The sequence below is a fragment of the Cydia strobilella genome, chromosome 24 (genome assembly GCF_947568885.1).
Source record: "Cydia strobilella chromosome 24, ilCydStro3.1, whole genome shotgun sequence".
Classification (NCBI taxonomy): Eukaryota; Metazoa; Arthropoda; class Insecta; order Lepidoptera; family Tortricidae; genus Cydia; species Cydia strobilella.
Window position 1 is genome coordinate 6,232,189 of NC_086064.1, and position 20,324 is coordinate 6,252,512.

Sequence of the window (20,324 nt, forward strand, 5' to 3'; positions counted from 1 at the left end):
TGAAGTAAATTAGTTTACAATCAATGAGGGCTAACGCGTATGAATTCGCCGCTAGGGGCGCTAGTGTAGATGGTGGTCTTTTCCATAGTTCGAAATGTCAAATGTCACTTGTCACTTCAATGACTGACAGCTGTTCTTTAGTCTTTTGGACCACCATCAACAGAGGCGCCAACTGGTGAGCAAAAAAACGATAGCCCTCATTATTTGTTTTTTTTTTTGTACCAACGCGCCACGACACGCTGGGTGTCGTGTGGGACACGCTGACAACACCGATTGTCGTATGTGTGGCGAAGAGGAAGAGAATGTGTGAATGTCACGCCCTAGCCAGACAAAGAATGACTTTGGAACAGGCTATCTGGAACCAAAGGAATTCAAAACGCTACCGAGATGGTGGGAAAAGTTCTTGAGTAGCTGACGTATCTTTCCTAGGGGGTAACTGCACAAAAGATCCCTGTGGGTCGAAGTGTATCCGCAACGCCCCCGAAAACCATAAGATAAGATACCCACGCGCCAATAGGTAGAGGTTGACATAGACAAAACGCATGAATTTCAACAGTTTATAGGCTATGCTCAGTGCTAAGGGGGAGAGTTTGCAATAGAGGAGTTTCATCTGTCAAAATAAGAGTATTTGACTGTATTTAAAATAATTTATTTTACACCATGCATGAAATAATTATAAAGCACCAGAAGATTAATAGAGACACAATTTATATTTACATACAAGATATATACAGTGGTACTACGTAAACGAAATTAATAACTAGCTTAAATCTAAAATAGGCCCTTGAGGCATTGTACCAAGGATGCTGGCGGCATTTCCCCGCTGTATCGCAATGCTGATACGTTGTGCGAGAAAGCCGCCAGCTCTTCGGTCACCAGTTACGTCAACCAGACGCTTCGCGATTTCTGCAAACAACTTATGCGCGCTGGGACCCCATGGACCTAGAGTTTCAACTCCAACTCATTTATATTTTAAAACCTGTATAAAACAATAAGGAGTAGGTAATGGGGTAGCCCGGCCGAAGTGTTTAGCGGATGGCACCAGCCGGGCTAGCACATGATTGGCGCGAGAGTATCTCACCGCGACATAGACTACCTGTCCCTCTTTAATTCATACAGTAAAAGACGGATAGTCTATCTCGCGGCGAGACACTGTCGCGTCAATCAATGTGCTCGGCCTACAGCATAGCTTGCCATGTCATTCCCTAGAATTGTCATTTTTTTTTTTAATGGAATTATATGCATTGGATGCCAGCCCTTTAAGCCAAATCTCATAGAAAAACCGGCAAAGTGCGAGCAGGGGTGCGAAACTCCTCGCTTCGAGCAAACTCGGCTCCGTTCGGCTCAGCATTGCTCCGAACAATTATTAGGGTTGGCACAACTTGACGTCCCTTCACGTGCACGACCACAGATAAGATAATGACCTGAATTTTGACAACCCTAAATAGCCGAAAGAGATAGTGCCATATATTAGAAAGGGACATCATGATTCGACCCTGAACCTCTGTCAAACTTCGGTTTTGTAGGAAGTGTTCTTTCTGTACGGTAGTATGTACTATTATTTATTCTGTGCCTGAGTATAGATGTTTGTTGCGTCAAGCAACGATTGTGATAATTTCTGGGTGAGTTTGAACATAGAGTAACTTATACTAGAGCGGTACTGTCATAGTAAATTTTGTAACCCCAGTAAATTCACTGCCATCTGTCGACACACTTTAAAACTAAAAATGAAGATTTATAAAAATACGATAGAATGTATTTAAATATAGATAAATGTTTTTTTATTTGTATTAATTATTTTTATGATTTTGACTCATGTTCTTTCACTGATATGCGTTAAAATTGTTAAATAACAAACGAAACCGTCAACGCCATCTATACGACTGTAGGCCAAAACTAGTAGCGCCCTCTGAACGAGAATCAAATTTTCTTGATTTTCGAGGCACGTTTTTTCCTTAGACTGTATCCATCTATTACGGAGTTATATCTATCTTTGGTTTGAATTATTAAATGATTTTGATATGTTATAACTTATTTCTATGCCACGTATAATTTTTAAGTTGTGACCCTTCTGAGTTGTAAAATAAAACACTATGTTAATACGACATATTAATCATAGCTTTAATGTGACTGATACATAAAGAAAGGCATTTAAAATACGTGTGGGTTTATAAAACGAGCTAAAAGCTAGTTTCACAGAAACATCACACGAGTGTTCACATCATCACAAGAATGGTTTTGAAGAAATTCGGCATTCGAAACCCCCGTGACATTGTCTGATATCTTTATTAATAATAATCATCATCATCATCGTCACCGCCATCATCCGCATACGAGTCTCCATCGTACTCGGGCGCTGAATAATCTCCTTCATTCTCCGGAGCTGAATTATCACCTTCATCGTAATTTTCTGGACCTGAGTTCTCACCTTCATCGTAATTCTCTGGTTCTGTATTGTCACCTTCATCATAATTCTCTGGTGCTGAAATCTCTCCTTCATCATAATTCTCTGGTGCTGAATTCTCGCCTTCATCATAATTCTCTGGTGATGAATCCTCTCCCTCATCATAATTCTCCGGCCCTGAATTCTCGCCTTCATCATAATTCTCCGACGCTGACTCTTCACCTTCATTGTATTCCGGATCATTCTCGTCCTGAAATTAAGTATGATCTATATTGGAAGACAAAAATTGCCTTTTTAACCCGACGCAAAGAGGGGTGATGTATGTTTGACCGCTCTGTGTCTGTCTATGGCACCTTAGTTCTTATACGGGTGAACCGATTTGGATGCCATTTTTTTAAACTGAAAGTAGGCTACGTATTTGTATGATTTGATGTACATATATATTTTTTAATCAAATATCTATAAAGAAAAGTACCTACTGTATGTAATTGCATGAATTCTATAGTAATTTAAATTGTGTTTTTTCTTATTTACTGAAATGGATGTTAATTATAAGATGTAATGTTTTGAACAGATGTTTCCCGCCGAGTTTGTTGCCGGTCCCATATTGGGATACCCTCCTCTAATTGAGGCAGAGGTGTAGGGTTAGAGCCGGCGTAGCTTTCTTTGACGTTCATAAGCGCATTATAATATTCCTACTTGAATAATAATCTTTAGCTTTATCTTTATCAGGTTTTCTAGCTGTTTTATCAAAATCGGGTCGGATGTTAATAAGTTTTACCCGGGAGTAATCAAAATATTCTAAGAGCAGTAATAGTACATTGTGCAAAGTGAAATATTGCAAACGAGAGTATAGTTAAATCGCGACGGCTTGCCGGAACGATTTATAGACTCGAGTTTGCAATATTATTACGCCCCGAGTTACACACAATGTTTTTCCTCACACTTGCGATACAAAAATGAAGTATAAAGACCAAAATACTGTTAATTATGGTACTAGAAACTTCATAACTCCCTAGGGAAAACGCTTTTTCTATAGTTCCTGCTAAGCCTGCGTGCAATTCTACATTTATTGAGCGAGTGTAAAAAAAAAAGTTTTTTTTTTGTTTCATGTCTGACCATAATACGCTGGGGGTGAATATGTGGGTCACATCGAACTCGCGAAAAATAATCCACTTTTCGTGATTTCTTTTTTGCGTTTAGAGGTTTGCTCCTAAGTAATAACGTACATGATCTTCGTTCTCTGTCGGAGAATTCTCGCCTTCATCATAATTCTCGTCATCGAGGCCGTCGTTCTCCGAGTTGCCCTCGTGCTCTTCTTCCTCGATTTCCGGCGCTGAACAATTTAAACACATGTTCAATTTTGTATTAAGGTATAAGTTTTTCTTTAATATACATACAATAAAAAGTAACCTAAAATTAAAACTACCTACAAAAAGGTAAAACATACTAAATTGGAATAGTGTTGCATTTGTTTTATTTCGTTCAATTTTCAAACAAAACCAAATTAACTCTATTCCCTGCACTGTAGGTCCAAATTTAACTGGCAAATATTGGATGGCTGAGCCTTAATAATTTAAATTTTAACATACATAACCCGAATATCATGGCGTGTAAAAATAGACACGAGAATTCTCACCTTCATCGTATATCTCCTCATTTTCACGATCACTTTCCCCTGAGTATCCTTCATAGTTCTCTTCATTTCCGTGTTCCGAATTCTCGTCATAATTCTCGGGCTCATCATACTCTGATTCTCCATTCTCGTCGCGACCGGAGAACACATCAGAATCATCAAAACCGGAAGGCTCCGAGTCCGAGTCCATGGGTACGAGCATGTCGAAATCGGGCTCGAGTGAAGATTCTCGGCCGTGGTAACTCGATTCGGAGTTAGAGTTCACATTTTGCAAGAAATCACGGATAAAGTTCGGGTCAAAGAGGTAGTTTTGGGTTTCGCTGAAAGTTAAATAAATTGTCTATTAACAAAGATAAATAAGTAGGAGGATAGGGTACTAATTCCATACATCAGTTTTGTTCAAAAATAAAATAAATTATTTATTTCAGATCTGCATTGATCCATAACGGTGGGTGTTAAGTATAAAAATCTTAAAAACTATGTTAACTACTAAAGAAAATTTATAACAAAACTAAAAAAAAAAAAAAAAAACTATAGCTAGGTAAAAACTAAAAGCTAGGTATTAGGTAGACGTGGCCGCTAGGAGACCAGGAGCGCAGGTTGTCATGCTTTATTTCGCTCTCCCGATGGCCACCTCCACCCAAAACTTAGTAACCGGGCAGTCGAGGCGCTCGGCCAAAACGACTATTATCAGTACTGCTGCTCGACACTAGATGTAACTTCTGTCGTGATTGACGAGCAAGCAATAGCTCAACAATTTACAACTAATATTACAAGCCAAAGAGGATATAATATTATAGAGCGGTACTGTCATAGTAAATTTTGTAACCACATAATATTGTCTTCGGTTACCGCGATAGTTACTCATGAAATAAAACTATGAAAACGGATTATATCGCGTATATTGACACACAAGCAACCAACAACATACAACCAGCCTTAAAGTTTGTAGTCTATGATTGTTCATTATTTTAGTATGTGGGTATTTTTGCACTTTGTAATTTTTCCTCAGTCACCCGTTGACCACGAACGCTGTAAAGAGTTCGAAACGTCGGGATGTATTATAAATTCAATATACGCGATATAATCCGTTTTCATAGTTTTATTTCATTTGTAACCACAGTTAATTCACTGCCATCTATCGACACACTTTAAAACTAAAAATGAAGATTTATAAAAATACGCTAAAATGTATTTAAATATGTATAAATGTTTTTTTTTATTTGCATTAATTATTTTTATTATTTTGACCCATGTTCTTTCACTGATAGGCGTTACAATTGTTAAATAACAAACGAAGCCGTCAACGCCCTCTATACGAGAGTCTTCTTCTTCTACCTAGCATTATCCCGGCCTTTGCCAGGGTCCGCTTTCCTACTAGCCTTTCTCCACTTTGCGCGATCTGGGCGTCCTCTCGTGTGAGCCCGTTTACGCTCATATCGGCTTTCACGACATCGAGCCATCGCTTTTTTGGTCTGCCCTGGGGTCGGGGGCCGTCAATGGCTAGGTTAAGAGTATATATCAAATTTTCGTGATTTTCGAGGCACGTTTTTTCCTTAGACCGTATCCATCTATTACGGAGTTATATCTATCTTTGTATGTACTGGTTATTCGTACTATATTTGCCGCTTTTTAGTCCTTTTGTATTCGTAAGTGTAGTGTATTCTGAGCGACTACGTACGCGGATAGGTAATCCATACTAATATTATAAATGCGAAAGTATGTCTGTCTGTCTAGGTAACCTCTTCACGCTTAAAACGCTGAACCGATTTAGTTGAAATTTGGTATACAGATAGCATAGATCTAGTATATATTCTATAGACGCGGAGTACCGCGTGCGCCCGTAAGGGATAGACATAGATGACGTCATAAACGTGGGGATACCATATTGGTAAAAATTACCCCAATATTTGATATCACGTTGGCGCGATTACCCTGGAGGTAAAGTTAGCTAATTGTTTGACGGTATTAAAATTGTTGACTAAAATGTCAATATGCCGTTCTTTTTAGGCGTATGAACAATGAAATACCTCCTATAATTCGCGCAGGTGGTACAAAACTAAACATGTTTAGTAAATAAAACGTAAAATAAAATGTATTATGAGTTTTAATTTTAAGAAATCACAAATCGCAATCACATTCTTCACACCAATTAATGTACACCACATTTAATCTTCACAACATTTGTCTATTTTTTTGGAATTAGAAGTACGAAAAAACTTCGAGGTCAAAATTACCCATAAAATTATGATATTTTCATCTGGTATCCCTAACATGATTGTTATGCAGCTAAATTAAGAAGAAGTTTAAAAATGGCTGACCTCAGACTCCTACCTACCTACGTAATTTGGGCGGATAATTTTACAAATAATGTTTTAAAAACTAATAGATGTCATATATTAAAGAAAAGTGACGAAGCCCTCGTGGTGAAGGCCGGATCACCACTAGAGGGTTTCGTCACTTTTCTTTAATATATGACATCTATTACAGTTTTTCATTTATATATAGTAGTGTGACTACTTAAAAAAAACAAATCAAAATATTTAATAAAATAATTTGATTTGTTGCCAAACTTGTTCAAATAATGTTTTGTTAATTTGCGTAAATAATTGTGATATTTTTATTGAAATCGTTTGATTCTACATTGCTTTGAGTGTAACGTAATTTAACGATGTTATTCTCACATGTTGCGTTAAGAGGAAGGTGTAAAATACCGTACTTACGTGTGAAAGGTTATGTTCTCATATTTTTGCTCAGACGGGTTATTACAGCCGATTACAGAACAATTCACCATTATTTTATCAAAGTTCAAGCATTCAAAACGCTAACCATCACTATATTTCATAAGAGAAAGCACAATTTCATACAAAACAACAATAATTAAACAAGCAACGAACAAACATGACATGTCACGTCCTTATTTGTTTGCCACAACCTCGGTTGTGGCAGCGGTGGAAAAGTGAAACTATGACAAGGACAAACAATAACAGCGCTTTCTCTGCTACTCCTACTGAAAGATACATAAGTCTATCCCGTTCGGTCATTTTCCCCCACCCCTCATGACCGATCCAGTTATACTAGATTCATGACAGATAGTTTGAGTCCCGGGGAAGGACATAGGATACGTTTTATCCCAGAACTCACCTCTCAAGGGGGTGAAAAGGGGGGTGGAAATTTGTATGGGGAATCAATATCCGCTGAACCGATTTAGATGAAGCTTGGTATAGGGATAGTTTGAGCTGTGGGGAAGGATAGAGAATATTTTTTATCTCCGAAATCATCCCTTACGGGAGTAAAAATGGGGTGGAAATTTATAGTGGACCAATTTGGGGGTGAAAAAAAAGGATGGATTTAAAAGCAGGTTTGTTTAAGAATTAAGGTACCCAAATTACTAATTCCACCCAGACGAAGTTGCGGGCAAAAGCGGGCAAAGTACCCAATAATAAAACGTTTTGACAGGTAGAAAAAAGAAACTGATTTGACTAGTAGTGAAATACCCTATAAGCACCTTACTTGTTCGAGGATTTATTCCGGACTGGCATAAGTGATACTCGTCAATCCATATATCTATGCCTACCATAGACATAGTATAAACAAGTAGTTATAGACGCGCCACCGAGCGACCGAGGGTAAGAGAAAGAATATTCGCACTTAAACTATCGTGAGACATATTTCAAAATATTTATCAGTACGGTTTTTACTCACTATTATTTTTAGTCGCTTTCGTTCGATACAGCCGCCCTACCAGACCTTCACTTGACGACTCCATCTGCGGACTGCCCCGCGCCCCCCGCCCCCGCCCCCGCCCCATCAGCGCGTGCGCAACGAGCGACGAGGCGGGCGGCGCGGGCAGTGCACGACGAACAACCGCCGCGGACACTCGTGCCTAAGGAAGGATTCCCAAAGAATCCGAAACATGTCGCCAAAAGCGACTAAAAATAATAGTGAGTAAAAACCGTACTGATAAATATTTAGAAAGAATATTCATATAAAATTTGGGCAGCACAGGATTTTTTCTCTTTCACTCTTATAAATTTTGGTATTTCGCCATCGCCTCCTACCTATGATGCCACCCGGTCGGTGATAAGAACAAAGCATGGCACTGTTTCTCTTTCCTCTTATAAGAATCGCAATAAGACTATCTTTGTCTATCAAACGATACATCATTGTAACGATAAAGTTTTATGATCTATCGGTGCAAATTATATATCGTCAACTATACTAAGAGTATCATAAATATAGGTATGATCATAGTTATTGAAGGTCATACCGGATGGACGCCGCTGTGGGTTCCTTAGCCTCCAAATCTGCAAAAAAAAACTATATTAGAAAAAAAAGCAGCACAAACTGAATTAAGATCAAATCATTTTACGGTTTAGACTCACTTGTTTTAGTCACTCAGCAGAAAGCCGGTGAGTGTTGTGACAGTGTAGTGGACATAGTGAGTTCGTGCTGTGTGGCGCTACAAGTGTTAGGTGACCCAAACCCAAACACACCACTGTGCCCGTCTACAACGATAGCGCAAGACCTCCCCCAACCGGTTTTCTCGGCGCGCGCGCAGCGAGCAACGCGGCGCGCGGCAGCGGCAGTACGCAACACACGGGCGTCGTGAACGCTGCTCGCACTATTAGTGCTTGAGAAAGGAGACCTAGGCTCTCCGAAACATGTCGCGCGAGTGACTAAAACAAGTGAGTCTAAACCGTAAAATGATTTAATATTAGTATGTCTCACAATAGTTTAAATTTGAAGTAAGATTATTTGGCACACAAAATAGAGAAACACGTATGATTAAGTACTGGTCAATTCACAAAAGCTGGCATGAATGAGTAAATGAAAATATCTGTATTTAAATTCGTACGGCGCGCTAGACGACACGGAGGCCCGTGTGCGCGGCGATACGTGCGTATGCAAAGGTGGGTGGCGCGGACTGACTGGCCCGCGGACGACGGCGCGGAGGCAGCGATCGACAGACCGGCTTCTCGATCTTTCCATGACGTCACTCAATAAACCAGTCGCGAGTATAGTCAGTACGGATAAAGTGCGAACGCCCGAAAACATGCAATACCTAATCATCATGTTTTCCTAATCTTACTTTACTATAGTAAAGTAGAATAAGACCATTAATGTAAATATAAAAATTTGATTAATAAATTGTATAAATAAATAATTAATTGATGTAAATAATTAATAAAAATAATAATTGATTAGGATTAAAATAAAATAATAATTCATGCAATAATAATTTAAAATCTGTTATAATTAAGTTAAATCCTAAAATTTTAGTAATTTAAAATGTAAAAATAAAATAATTAAAGCTTATAATTAAAACATGTACGTGCAACGTTACAACATTAATAAACCAATAAAATGGCGGCTCTGACTGTATATCGATACAGGGCGGCTACCGCGAAAACAGAAATTCGCAAATTGCGGCGATCTTTCTCTTTTACTCCAATGAACGCATAATTAGAGTGACAGAGAAAGATGCCCGCAATTTGCAATATTTATAGCCCAGGTGTCACTCATACCAAAGATATATGTAATTCCGTGAAAAATAAAGTCTAAGGAAAAAAACGTGCCTAGAACCAAAGATAGATATAACTCCGTAATAGATGGATACAGTCTAAGGAGAAAACGTGCCTCGAAAATCAAGAAAATTTGATTCTCGTTCAGAGGGCGCTACTAGCTTTGGCTTACTGTCGTATAGATGGCGTTGACGGTTTCGTTTGTTATTTAATAATTTTAACGCATAAAATGGGTCAAAATCATAAAAATAATTAATGCAAATAAATAAATCATTTATCCATATTTAAATACATTTTATCGTATTTTTATAAATATTTATTTTTAGTTTTAAAGTGTGTCGACAGATGGCAGTGAATTTACTGGGGTTACAAAATTTACTATGACAGTACCGCTCTAGTATAAGTTACTCTATGCTAGAACGGAATATCAAGAAAAAGTTATACTCGAATAGATGGCGCCGTACCTTTGGCCTATTCTCGGGTAGATGGCGTTGGCTGTTTGCCGTTTGATGTTTAACAATTTTAACACATATCAGTAAAAGAAAATGAGTCAAAGTCATATGGCATTCTAAAAACATGGGGTAGATTGGAACCATAGAAAAATATAAGTAAAAGCAAAGATAGATATAACTATGTAATAGATGAAAACAAAAAATGAATGAATGAACGAATGGTTCAGTCTAAGGAAAAAACGTGCCTCGAAAATCAAGAAAATTTGATTCTCGTTCAGAGGGCGCTACTAGCTTTGGCCTACTGTCGTATAGATGGCGTTGACGGTTTCGTTTGTTATTTAACAATTTTAACGCATATCAGTGAAAGAACATGTGTCAAAATCATAAAAATAATTAATGCAAATAAAAAAAATCATTTATCCATATTTAAATACATTTTATCGTATTTTTATAAATAAGTGTGTCGACAGATGGCAGTGAATTTACTGTGGTTACAAAATTTACTATGACAGTACCGCTCTAGTATAAGTTACTCTATGGTAAAAGGAAAGAGTGCTAACTCCATACATCCGTTTTCTTATCGACATCTAGGGTTAAGTATGCTCAACAATTTTCAGCTAATAACCGAATTAACCGGAACTCTATTTTCAACTCCTGCTTGTAATATTAGATGTAATTTGTTTTAGCAATACATTCGTCAGTCGCGACACTCGTGACATCTGGTGTGAAGTAGCGGTACTGATAAATCCATTACTGACGCTAGATGCCGACTACGAAATAACTCGCGTTTTGGCACAGAATAAATAATAGTACTACCGTACAGAAAGGAATTTAGGGTTGTCAAAATTCAAGTCATTATCTTATCTGTGGTCGTGCACGCAAAGGGACGTCAAGTAGTGCCAACCCTAATAATTGCTCGGAGCAATGCTGAGCCGAACGGAGCCGAGAATACACGAATGGAGGAGTTTCGCACCCCTGGTTTTGGTAAGAAAACTGATGTATGGAGTTAGCACTCTTTCCTTACCTACTTATATTTCTCTATGACTATACTCATAGAGTAACTTATATTAGAGCGGTACTGTCATAGTAAATTTTGTAACCACAGTAAATTCACTGCCATCTATCGACACACTTTAAAACTAAAAATGAAGATTTATAAAAATACGTTAAAATGTATTTAAATATGGATAAATGATTTTTTTATTTGCATTAATTATTTTTAAATGATTTTGACCCATGTTCTTTCACTGATATGCGTTAAAATTATAAATAACAAACGAAACCGTCAACGCCCTCTATACGAAAGTAGGCCAAAACTAGTGGCGACATCTGATCGAGAATCAAATTTTCGTGATTTTCGAGGCACGTGTTTTCCTTAGACTGTGTCCATCTATTACGGAGTTATATCTATCTTTGCTAGAACTTACCATCCCTGGCTTTGACCAGCTCCTGACGTTTTTTCTTGGCGTCCGCGGATTCCGCCATTTTGTCGACCAGCGAGTCTAGCACAATACTCCTGCACTCCGAAGTAATGGCCGCTCTGAAAAAAAAAAGACAATTGTGAGTCGGATCCACGAAACCAACTATGACCACAGAATATAATAGTACTAGGTACAGAAGATTCACTCCCTAACAAAACGCGACTACTACGTGCAAGGCAGCGCAAGCGCGTGCAGGCGTCCGTTCCATAGCGGTGTGCGGCAATTACTATGGCAAAACCTCAAAATTGAAGCGGCCGCAGGTACTTGTAGCGACGCGACGAAATCGTGGAGTGAGACACGCCTGCTAAAAAAAAGATACACTTAGGCCCACTTGCACCGTCCACTAACCCGGGATTAAACGGTTACCACCTGGTAACCACAGATTTAATATATACGCTAGATGACGCAAATATCACGATTTGTATTGAAACCAAGCGTGCCGACATTTTCATACAAAATTTACGCATAATATAATTTTAAAACTACTTACATGTGATAGGAAATATGTTTTTACCTTTGGGTAAACGCAATTTTTGAGCTGTTCCAGTTAATTATCACGCAACGAGGCATTTTTTAGGGTTCCGTACCCAAAGGGTAAAAATGGGATATTACTAAGACTCCGCTGTCCGTCTGTCTGTCTGTCACCAGGCTGTATCTCATGAGCCGTGACAGCTAGACAGTTGAAATTTTAACAGATGATGTATTTCTGTTGCCGCTATAACAACAAATACTAAAAACAGAATAATATAAATATTTAAATGGGGCTCCCATACAACAAACGTGATTTTTTTGCTGTTTTTTTCCGTAATAGTACGGAACCCTTCGTGCGCGAGTCCGAGTTGCACTTGGCCGGTATTTTAAGTTTTCACGGACGTCCGGCTGCAACAACTGACGCGCGTGGACTGTCAAGTGCGACAGTCAACCCCGAGGATTTCTCGGGGTTCGGACAAGTAGATTCGTTTGCGTCATCCATACTAATATTATAAATGCGAAAGTCTGTCTGTGTGTTACCTCTTCACGCTTAAACCGCTGAAGCGATTTAGTTGAAATTTGGCGTAGAGATAGTCTTGAGTCCCGGGGAAGGACATAGGATAGTTTTTGTCCCGAAAATCATCCCTTAAGAGGGTTAAAAGCGGGGTGGAATCATGGTGGAATTGAGATAATAAATGAGTTGCCCAATATTTGTGTGCATAATATGCTCAAATTGAATGATTGCTATAAGACTTTCTCCAGGCGCTATTCTTACTCTAGCTGGGGTTACTAAGTCTACGCCGACGAAATCGCGGACAAAAGCTAATCTATGGTATATTTATATCTGTGCTGGTAACCCATTATTACCTGCAAATAGGGCACTCCTTCTTATTAGCGGTCCACTTTCGGATGCAGTAACGGCAGAAACTATGTGAGCAGCCTAGTGTGGTGGCGCGGACGAACAGTTCGGAACATATGCTGCACTGCAGCTCGGATTCCACATCCAACTTCGAGTCAGAACTGGTGCTTGGGGAGACCTTGAAAGACATAAACATAAATTAAAACCAAGTGCGAGTCGGACTCGCGCACGAAGGGTTCCGTACCATTACGCAAAACACGGCAAAAATCAAGTTTGTTGTATGGGAGCCCCACTTAAATATTTATTTTGTTTTTAGTCTTTGTTGTTATAGCGGCAACAGAAATACATGTGTGAAAATTTCAACTGCCTAGCTATCACGGTTCATAAGGTAAAGCCTGGTGACAGACAGACGGCCAGACGGACAGTGGAGTCTTAGTAATAGGGTCCCGTTTTAACCTTTGGGTACGGAACTCTAAAAATTGCGTTCGGGTCAGCCTTAACTTCGTTCGTAACTATTTCAAACCTAAATATAGCTTAGTAGTCCACGAGATACCTGGCGATGTGACAGACGAACGGACAGATTCGCACCATAAGAGCCCCCGTCAAGCTCGGCCGAATTGCACCTTGCCATACAAACGTAGTTCCGCTCTCATTTAAAACAACGTGTTAGATTGTAATGAAACTTTGCACATGAGGTATATCTAGGTCTGAAATTAGTTTATATTATACCTCCAGCCGGGCTAGCACATGATTGACGCGAGAGTATCTCGCCGCGACATAGACTACCCGTCCCTCTTTAATTCATAAAGTTAGTAAAAGACGGGTAGTCTATCTCGCGGCGAGATACTGTGGCGCCAATCATGTGCTTGGCCTACAGTTTTTAAAACAAATGCGATAGAGCAAAAACAAGTGTATGAAAAACTGAAATTCGCTGTATTTTTTTTGGCTATGGTATCTGAAGCTACATAAACTAATTACAGACATAGATATATATACCTTATCCTATTGTTAGTACAAAGTTTCAGAACAATCTAGCTAGTCGTTTTAAAATGAGAGCGGAACTACGTTTGTATGGAGAACCGAGCTTGCCGGCTCTTTTTTACCTTTTTAGTACGGAAAGTTAAGCGATCTTGACGTGTCTTATTATTAAAAAAAATATTGAAAAATAAGTCAAAGCAAATATAATATTGTCTTCGGTTACCGCGATAGTTACTCATGAAATAAAACTATGAAAACGGATTATATCGCGTATATTGAATTTATAATACATCCCGACGTTTCGAACCCTTTACAGCGTTCGTGGTCAACGGGTGACTGAGGAAAAATTACAAAGTGCAAAAATACCCACATACTAAAATAATGAACAATCATAGACTACAAACTTTAAGGCTGGTTGTACATGCATGCGATTTTGCATGTATTCCGTTTTCATAGTTTTATTTCAAAGCAAATATGTTACAAATATAAATCATACATCATTACATTCTTTTGCTTTCATAAGTAATTTTTTTCTCGATTTTAGCCACCGTAGCCTATGGATAGGCGAGAAACGGGATTCCCGGCCGCGTATCCTTATCCTGTCTATATCTACTCCGCCTGCAATCCTTCGTTTCCCGGCCTCTATAGTAATGTACTACTCAGGTACCTTTTTAAGCTCCTTCTTTTTCTGATTGAGTAACTGCTCTGCTCGTCTTCTTTCTTTCTCGTGTAACTCCCTCTCTTTCGCCAGCTTTTTGTTCACCTTGTCCAGTTCATGTTGCAATTCCTTCTCTCTGCGTAGTTTTAGCTTTTCTAATTCCCTTAGCTTCTGCATGGTAAATAATTTAAGATTCAAGAGCAGCCTTAGAGTTTATCTATACTACGTGACCAATTTAGGGGGGGTCTTCAAAATACTACGCTGGTCTCAGGGGTAGAGGGGAGTCTTGGGTTTCGGTCACGTAGTCAGTATTGTCTAGGGAAATCTCGTGCTTTTTCCAGCTTTAGTCAAATATGGCGCGCATCAATACAAAATATATTTATTTTAAATAAGTGTGACGAAAAACATTGTGTGTAACTCCAGGGGTAAGAATATTGTAAACTCGAGTCTTTAATTCCCTGCAGCCAGCGGCTATAGCGAATTATAGACCTCGTTTACAAAATCTCGCTTAGCCCCCTCGTTGCACAATGTACTGTCCGCGCACCAATTCCGTGCATTCGGAGGTCGAGGAAGTGGGAGGGTGTGCGTCGCGCCCGTACGTACAACATGACACTCCTCTGTCATGACGCCCAACATTCCTAACATTCATCAGCCGAACACGGACAGTACCTACTATAATAGAGTAACTTATATTAGAGCGGTACTGTCATAGTAAATTTTGTAACCCCAGTAAATTCACTGCCATCTGTCGACACACTTTAAAACTAAAGTTGAAGATTTGTAAAAATACGATAAAATGTATTTAAATATAGATAAATGATTTTTTTTATTTGCATTAATTATTTTTATGATTTTGACCCATGTTCTTTCACTGATATGCGTTAAAATTGTTAAATAACAAATGAAACCGTCAACGCCCTCTATACGAGTGTAGGCCAAAACTAGTGGCGCCCTCTGATCGAGAATCAAATTTTCGTGATTTTCGAGACACGTTTTTTCCTTAGACTGTATCCATCTATTACGGAGTTATATCTATCTTTGCTACTATTTATCTAAACTTACTTTTTCTTTATCAAGCTTGAGCCGCCTAGTTTCCCTGCGCAGTTTCTTCAGCTCTCTCTTCTCTTTCATCCGCGCCCTGTCCTCTCGCCTGGCTTCTGATTGGTCACTGGTTCTTTGGTCCCCTTGCCCATTCTGTTTGCGTGGTTTGTCTTTGAAATGCTTGTTTTCATTTGTTTGTTGTGCCTGAAATAGGGATGTTTACATGTGACATTTTCAATCAAAAGGTACCACATTGTCGCTTGTCAATAAGGTTGATTTCAAATTGAAGCTGTATGGAAAAAGCGCCTTATTGACAAACGACAATAAGTACCCTTTTGATTGAAAATGGCACATATGTTTAGTTTTAAAGTTAGATCTCTCTCTCTCTCTTTCTCTCTTTAGCCTTTTTCTACCCTTTGGGTGTAGGCCTCCTTCATTTTGCGCCATTCGTCGCGGTTCTGTGCGACTTGGAGCCACTGTTTCCCCACAGTCTTCTTAATGTCGTCGTCCCAGCGCATCTGGGGTCTACTTTGAGAAGTTAGATCACTACATATAAAACAAAGTCGCTTCCTGTTGTCTGTCTGTCCGTATGTATGCTTAGAGATCTTGAAAACTACGGAACGAATTGTGATGCAGTTTTTTTTTTAAGATAAGTGTTTCAAGAGGAAGGTTTGTTTGTATAATACATCAGCATTGCACCCGTGCGAAGCCGGGGCGGGCGGCTAGTAGATTATCAAAATAAAAATATAAGACCATAAAGTTTCATTATGTAAAGATTGTAAAGTTATGATTTTATCTTTCTAACAATTAGCATAGAGTAACTTATACTAGAGCGGTACTGTCATAGTAAATTTTGTAACCCCAGTAAATTCACTGCCATCTGTTGACACACTTTAAAACTAAAAATAAATATTTATAAAAATACGATAAAATGTATTTAAATATGGATAAATGATTTTTTTATTTGCATTAATTATTTTTATATGATTTTGACCCATGTTCTTTCACTGGTATGCGTTAAAATTATAAATAACAAACGAAACAGTCAACGCCCTCTATACGAGTGAAGGCCAAAACTAGTGGCGCCATCTGATCGAGAATCAAATTTTCGTGATTTTCGAGGCACGTTTTTTCCTTAGACTGTATCCATCTAGCAATTAGTAACAATAGCAATTTACTTATATTTCATACAGATGTGAGTCTATCACTGTTAGTGTTGTTAGTTTCACATAAAACAAAACCATTGAAAAACATGATTATGAGAACTGATGTATGGAGTTACCACTCTTTACTTATATATCTCTATGGTCGAAACTCTTATGACCAATGATCATACACATTGTATGGACTGACGTTTATTTGACATGGCTATTTTTACATTACATTAAATTTGGTTATATCCTACAAGTAAAGGAAACGAAACCTACCATCACAGAAGCTATCCGTTCCTCCATTTTCACTTTATTGAGTTCCAGCTGTGCGTTTCTCCGCATTTTAAGCAAAGCCTTCTGGTTCTTCACATTCTTTTTAGAACCCTTCAGTTTCTCAATACGAACAGCATAGTCATCATATATCTCTTTGTCTCTCTTATTCTGCTCCGATAATATCTGCTCTTTCAATTTTATCTGTGTATCATTTAGATTCTTATTTATATCACTTCGCATACTTCTTGTTGACTCAGTTTTCTTTACATTATTATCACTTTGTACATTTTCATCAAGTTTACGTCTTTTGCGCATTGGGCTTCTTGTATCTGTATTTGACATGAATTTGTAAACCAATTCGTTTGACGATTCCAACTTAATGACATCCTGATCGGAAAGTTTGTGTGTTTTGCCTTTACGAAGCTTATTATCATTAACTTTTATATTGGAATAGCTACAATTTTCTAACAGCCAATTGCCTTCTACTTTCTTGAATAAGCAATGGTCTTTGGAAAGGCATTTGTAGGGTATAACAACTGTGTTGTGTTGTCCGCGGCCCAGCTTGAACTGAAAATTACAGAGCTCACTTTAATTATTATCATTTTGCATTGTAACCGAACTATAAAAAAAATAAAAAACAAAATAAAAAAAAACTATAAAAACAATATTCTCTTACCAAATAATAGATATCCTTGAATTCACAATAAAAAGAGCTACCTAAAATAGCTTAAAATTAAAAAATAAAAGTTCCGTCATATCTATCTGACATGCTGGGCAAAGGCCTCCCTTCATTCCCGTCATTTGGTCCTATGCGATGTGATATTGTGGCTGTGGGTGTGGATGTTAAGCTAACGTGGGACTGGGCAGGGAATATCTGCCGAAGGCACCCGGAGCGCTGGACCAAACTAGCTACAGATTGCTTCCCACAGAATGGATCTCGGGACAGAGGAATACCAAAACAGAGATGGTTGGACAACCTTGACACATTTTGTAAGGAGTGAAGTGAGACGCTAATGACCGATATATAAGCACCGTAGGTTCAACGCCAAAGACCGATTAATCAGTCATAGACCACAGAGCAACATTGACATATGCATAAAGTTCAATTTCAGTTTAGACACTTTGGTGATGTGGCATCTGGATGACAGCTTTTGTGTTTGACACGGCATCGAAAAGGTTAATAGATAATAATGATAAAATGTAATCTTTATTCATAGGAATGTTACTTATCAATCTTTCAAAAATTAAACAGAAATTGACTGTACATTAAAGTTAATAAAGATCATGTTGTTATGTTCTTTTATGCTCTGCAGTTACAACTAATTGTGCAATTTGACAACATTACATTTTAAATTTTACAGTACATTATTAACTGTTTGTTTGAAATAACTATTGATGATTAAAAAAAATCGTTTTAGTATTTAGACAAAATACTCGTAGAACCCCTCTGCTATTTTTATTATTACAATGAACTGTGTGTTATTTAGAAAATAAATACCCCACTTCAAGATTTGGCGCTATAATTGATCTCTTAAGCTAATTACTGCTCACTAATTACTTTCTCTAAATACTTACGACGTTGGTTGTTATAGGGATTCTTTGGAATTTTTCGGAACCAGGTTTCAAAGCACACAGTACCGGGAATTGCGATTCCATTCTGAAAATTCATAGATTCAGTACGTGAACACGGTTTAAATAGATAGAAACATCTATTGTATTATTTTATTTACTATATAAATAACAATGGGAAGACTCCAAAAATGCTTGCAAGGCAATGGAAATTCCAAATCCAAACAGCGTCAGTCAACTGTCAATGTCATGTCAAAATTTAATGTACATCCATGTTATGTACAGCCGGACTACTGCCGCCATCTCGGCGGGAGTACATCCGTTTATTCTAAAACGTAGTTATTATATTCCAATATGATTCCAATTATATTCTGTTTGATTTATACTTGCTAAGGCCGCTCCAGACTACGCGGCGCGAAGCCGCAAACGCGAGTGTGGAGTCGATTTCACTGATTAGCGAACTAGACTTGCAGTCGCATTCGCGGCTTCATTCGCGTACGAGTGTGGAGGGTCCGTTATCTCATCTAGATTTGTCTAGATGTATATTGCTAGATATCGCCACATAAGTGACATCTAGTGTCGAGTAGCAGTACTGATAATTCCGCTACTTGACGCTAGATGTCGACTACGAAAACAATAGTCGTTCTGGTAACAAAACTCATATATGGAGTGAGCACTTGTCTACTTAATTATCTTTGATTATAATTTTATTTGAAATGAAAGTTTTATTAGGATTTTTTTTATTTTTATACACGTATGTACCTGATGTACTTACCCTACTAGTAAATGTAATTTACAAACATTTTGCATGGCTTTATGGCGGCTGAATACTGATTCAAAACCGTTTTAAGACCTAACTGCAACGTAATCTGGCAAATAAAGATGTCTATTATATTCTGATATCTGATGGTGACTGTTCCTAGAGCAGACAAGGTACTACCAACTTTTGTTTCGATTACGGGAGTAACGACGTCATCAACCAATATACCTATCAAGGTGAATAAAACAAAAGATAAGATGCCAGAATAATTTAATAATAATATATTGAACAGACTTAAAGCTGCTTCCCCACTTGGCGGCGCGGTATCGGTGCAGTACGATACCGCGCCGCCAAGTGAGGAAGCGGCCACGCAACTTTCTGTCATAACTTGGTCATAACAAAATATTACGATTGGACAAAAGACACTTTCATATAGTTTAATTAAATAAATAAAAACTAGTTGCGTTAATTCTTCGGGTATTATCCGTGGTCCCACTGCTTTGTACCTCTGTGGGTCTACGGGTAATTTATTTTTCACCTCAGCAGCTCGAACAAGCTTACTTTCGTCACTCCAGGGAGTGAAACAAAGTAGCTTTTTAATTTAGTAAAGGCCAAGAACTGATACTTCTATTACAAATTAGTTTCTTTTTGTTTGTTTTTTCTCTGAATTATTCTGTGTAATTCGAAATACATTTTAACCTTTAATATGTTCTTACTACTGAGGTGAAAATTTATATGTGCAACACGAGAGCAAAGTTATTTTACATCTCGTGTTTTTGAGTCCCTCGCTACGCTCGAGATTCTAACTTAGAATCTCGCTTATTCGGGACTCAAAATAAACACTCGCAAGAAAAACTAACTTTCCTCTCTTGTTGCACAATTTGCACAAATAACTATTTACCCGTGGTCCCACCGCACTGTTTATTTTCTAAAAAACATTTCCTTTTCAACTTAACTAGACGCGGGGCTCCTATTTCTGGGCGGTTTTGCCCTTCGGGCATTTATCGAACTTAGCCTACCTATTGATTTAGTGTGACGTCCGTGAAAACATTACACTTTGGGGAAA

The 20,324-nt window shown here is 38.2% G+C and overlaps 1 protein-coding gene across 1 annotated transcript; it reads right to left on the reverse strand.

The window, feature by feature from the left end:
• Positions 1–2,096: 2,096 nt before the first annotated feature.
• LOC134751983 (glutamic acid-rich protein-like) lies at positions 2,097–18,721 on the reverse strand. Its single transcript, XM_063687515.1, has 10 exons — positions 18,505–18,721; positions 16,933–17,496; positions 15,527–15,709; positions 14,474–14,635; positions 12,837–13,006; positions 11,445–11,557; positions 8,311–8,347; positions 4,044–4,360; positions 3,634–3,740; positions 2,097–2,654 (listed from the first exon to the last, which is right to left on the reverse strand). Exons 1-10 carry the CDS (start codon positions 18,583–18,585, stop codon positions 2,289–2,291), a joined length of 2,100 nt encoding a protein of 699 aa, XP_063543585.1. The 5' UTR covers positions 18,586–18,721; the 3' UTR covers positions 2,097–2,288.
• Positions 18,722–20,324: the final 1,603 nt, after the last annotated feature.

Coding starts and splice junctions, on each gene's coding strand:
- LOC134751983 (XM_063687515.1), bottom strand. CDS start 18,585: ATGGAATCGCAATTCCCGGTACTGTGTGCTTTGAAACCTGGTTCCGAA. Junction 8,348..11,444: donor GCTGGTCAAAGCCAGGGATG/GTAAGTTCTAGC, acceptor TTTTTTTTGCAG/ATTTGGAGGCTAAGGAACCC. Junction 2,655..3,633: donor CGACAGAGAACGAAGATCAT/GTACGTTATTAC, acceptor ACTTAATTTCAG/GACGAGAATGATCCGGAATA.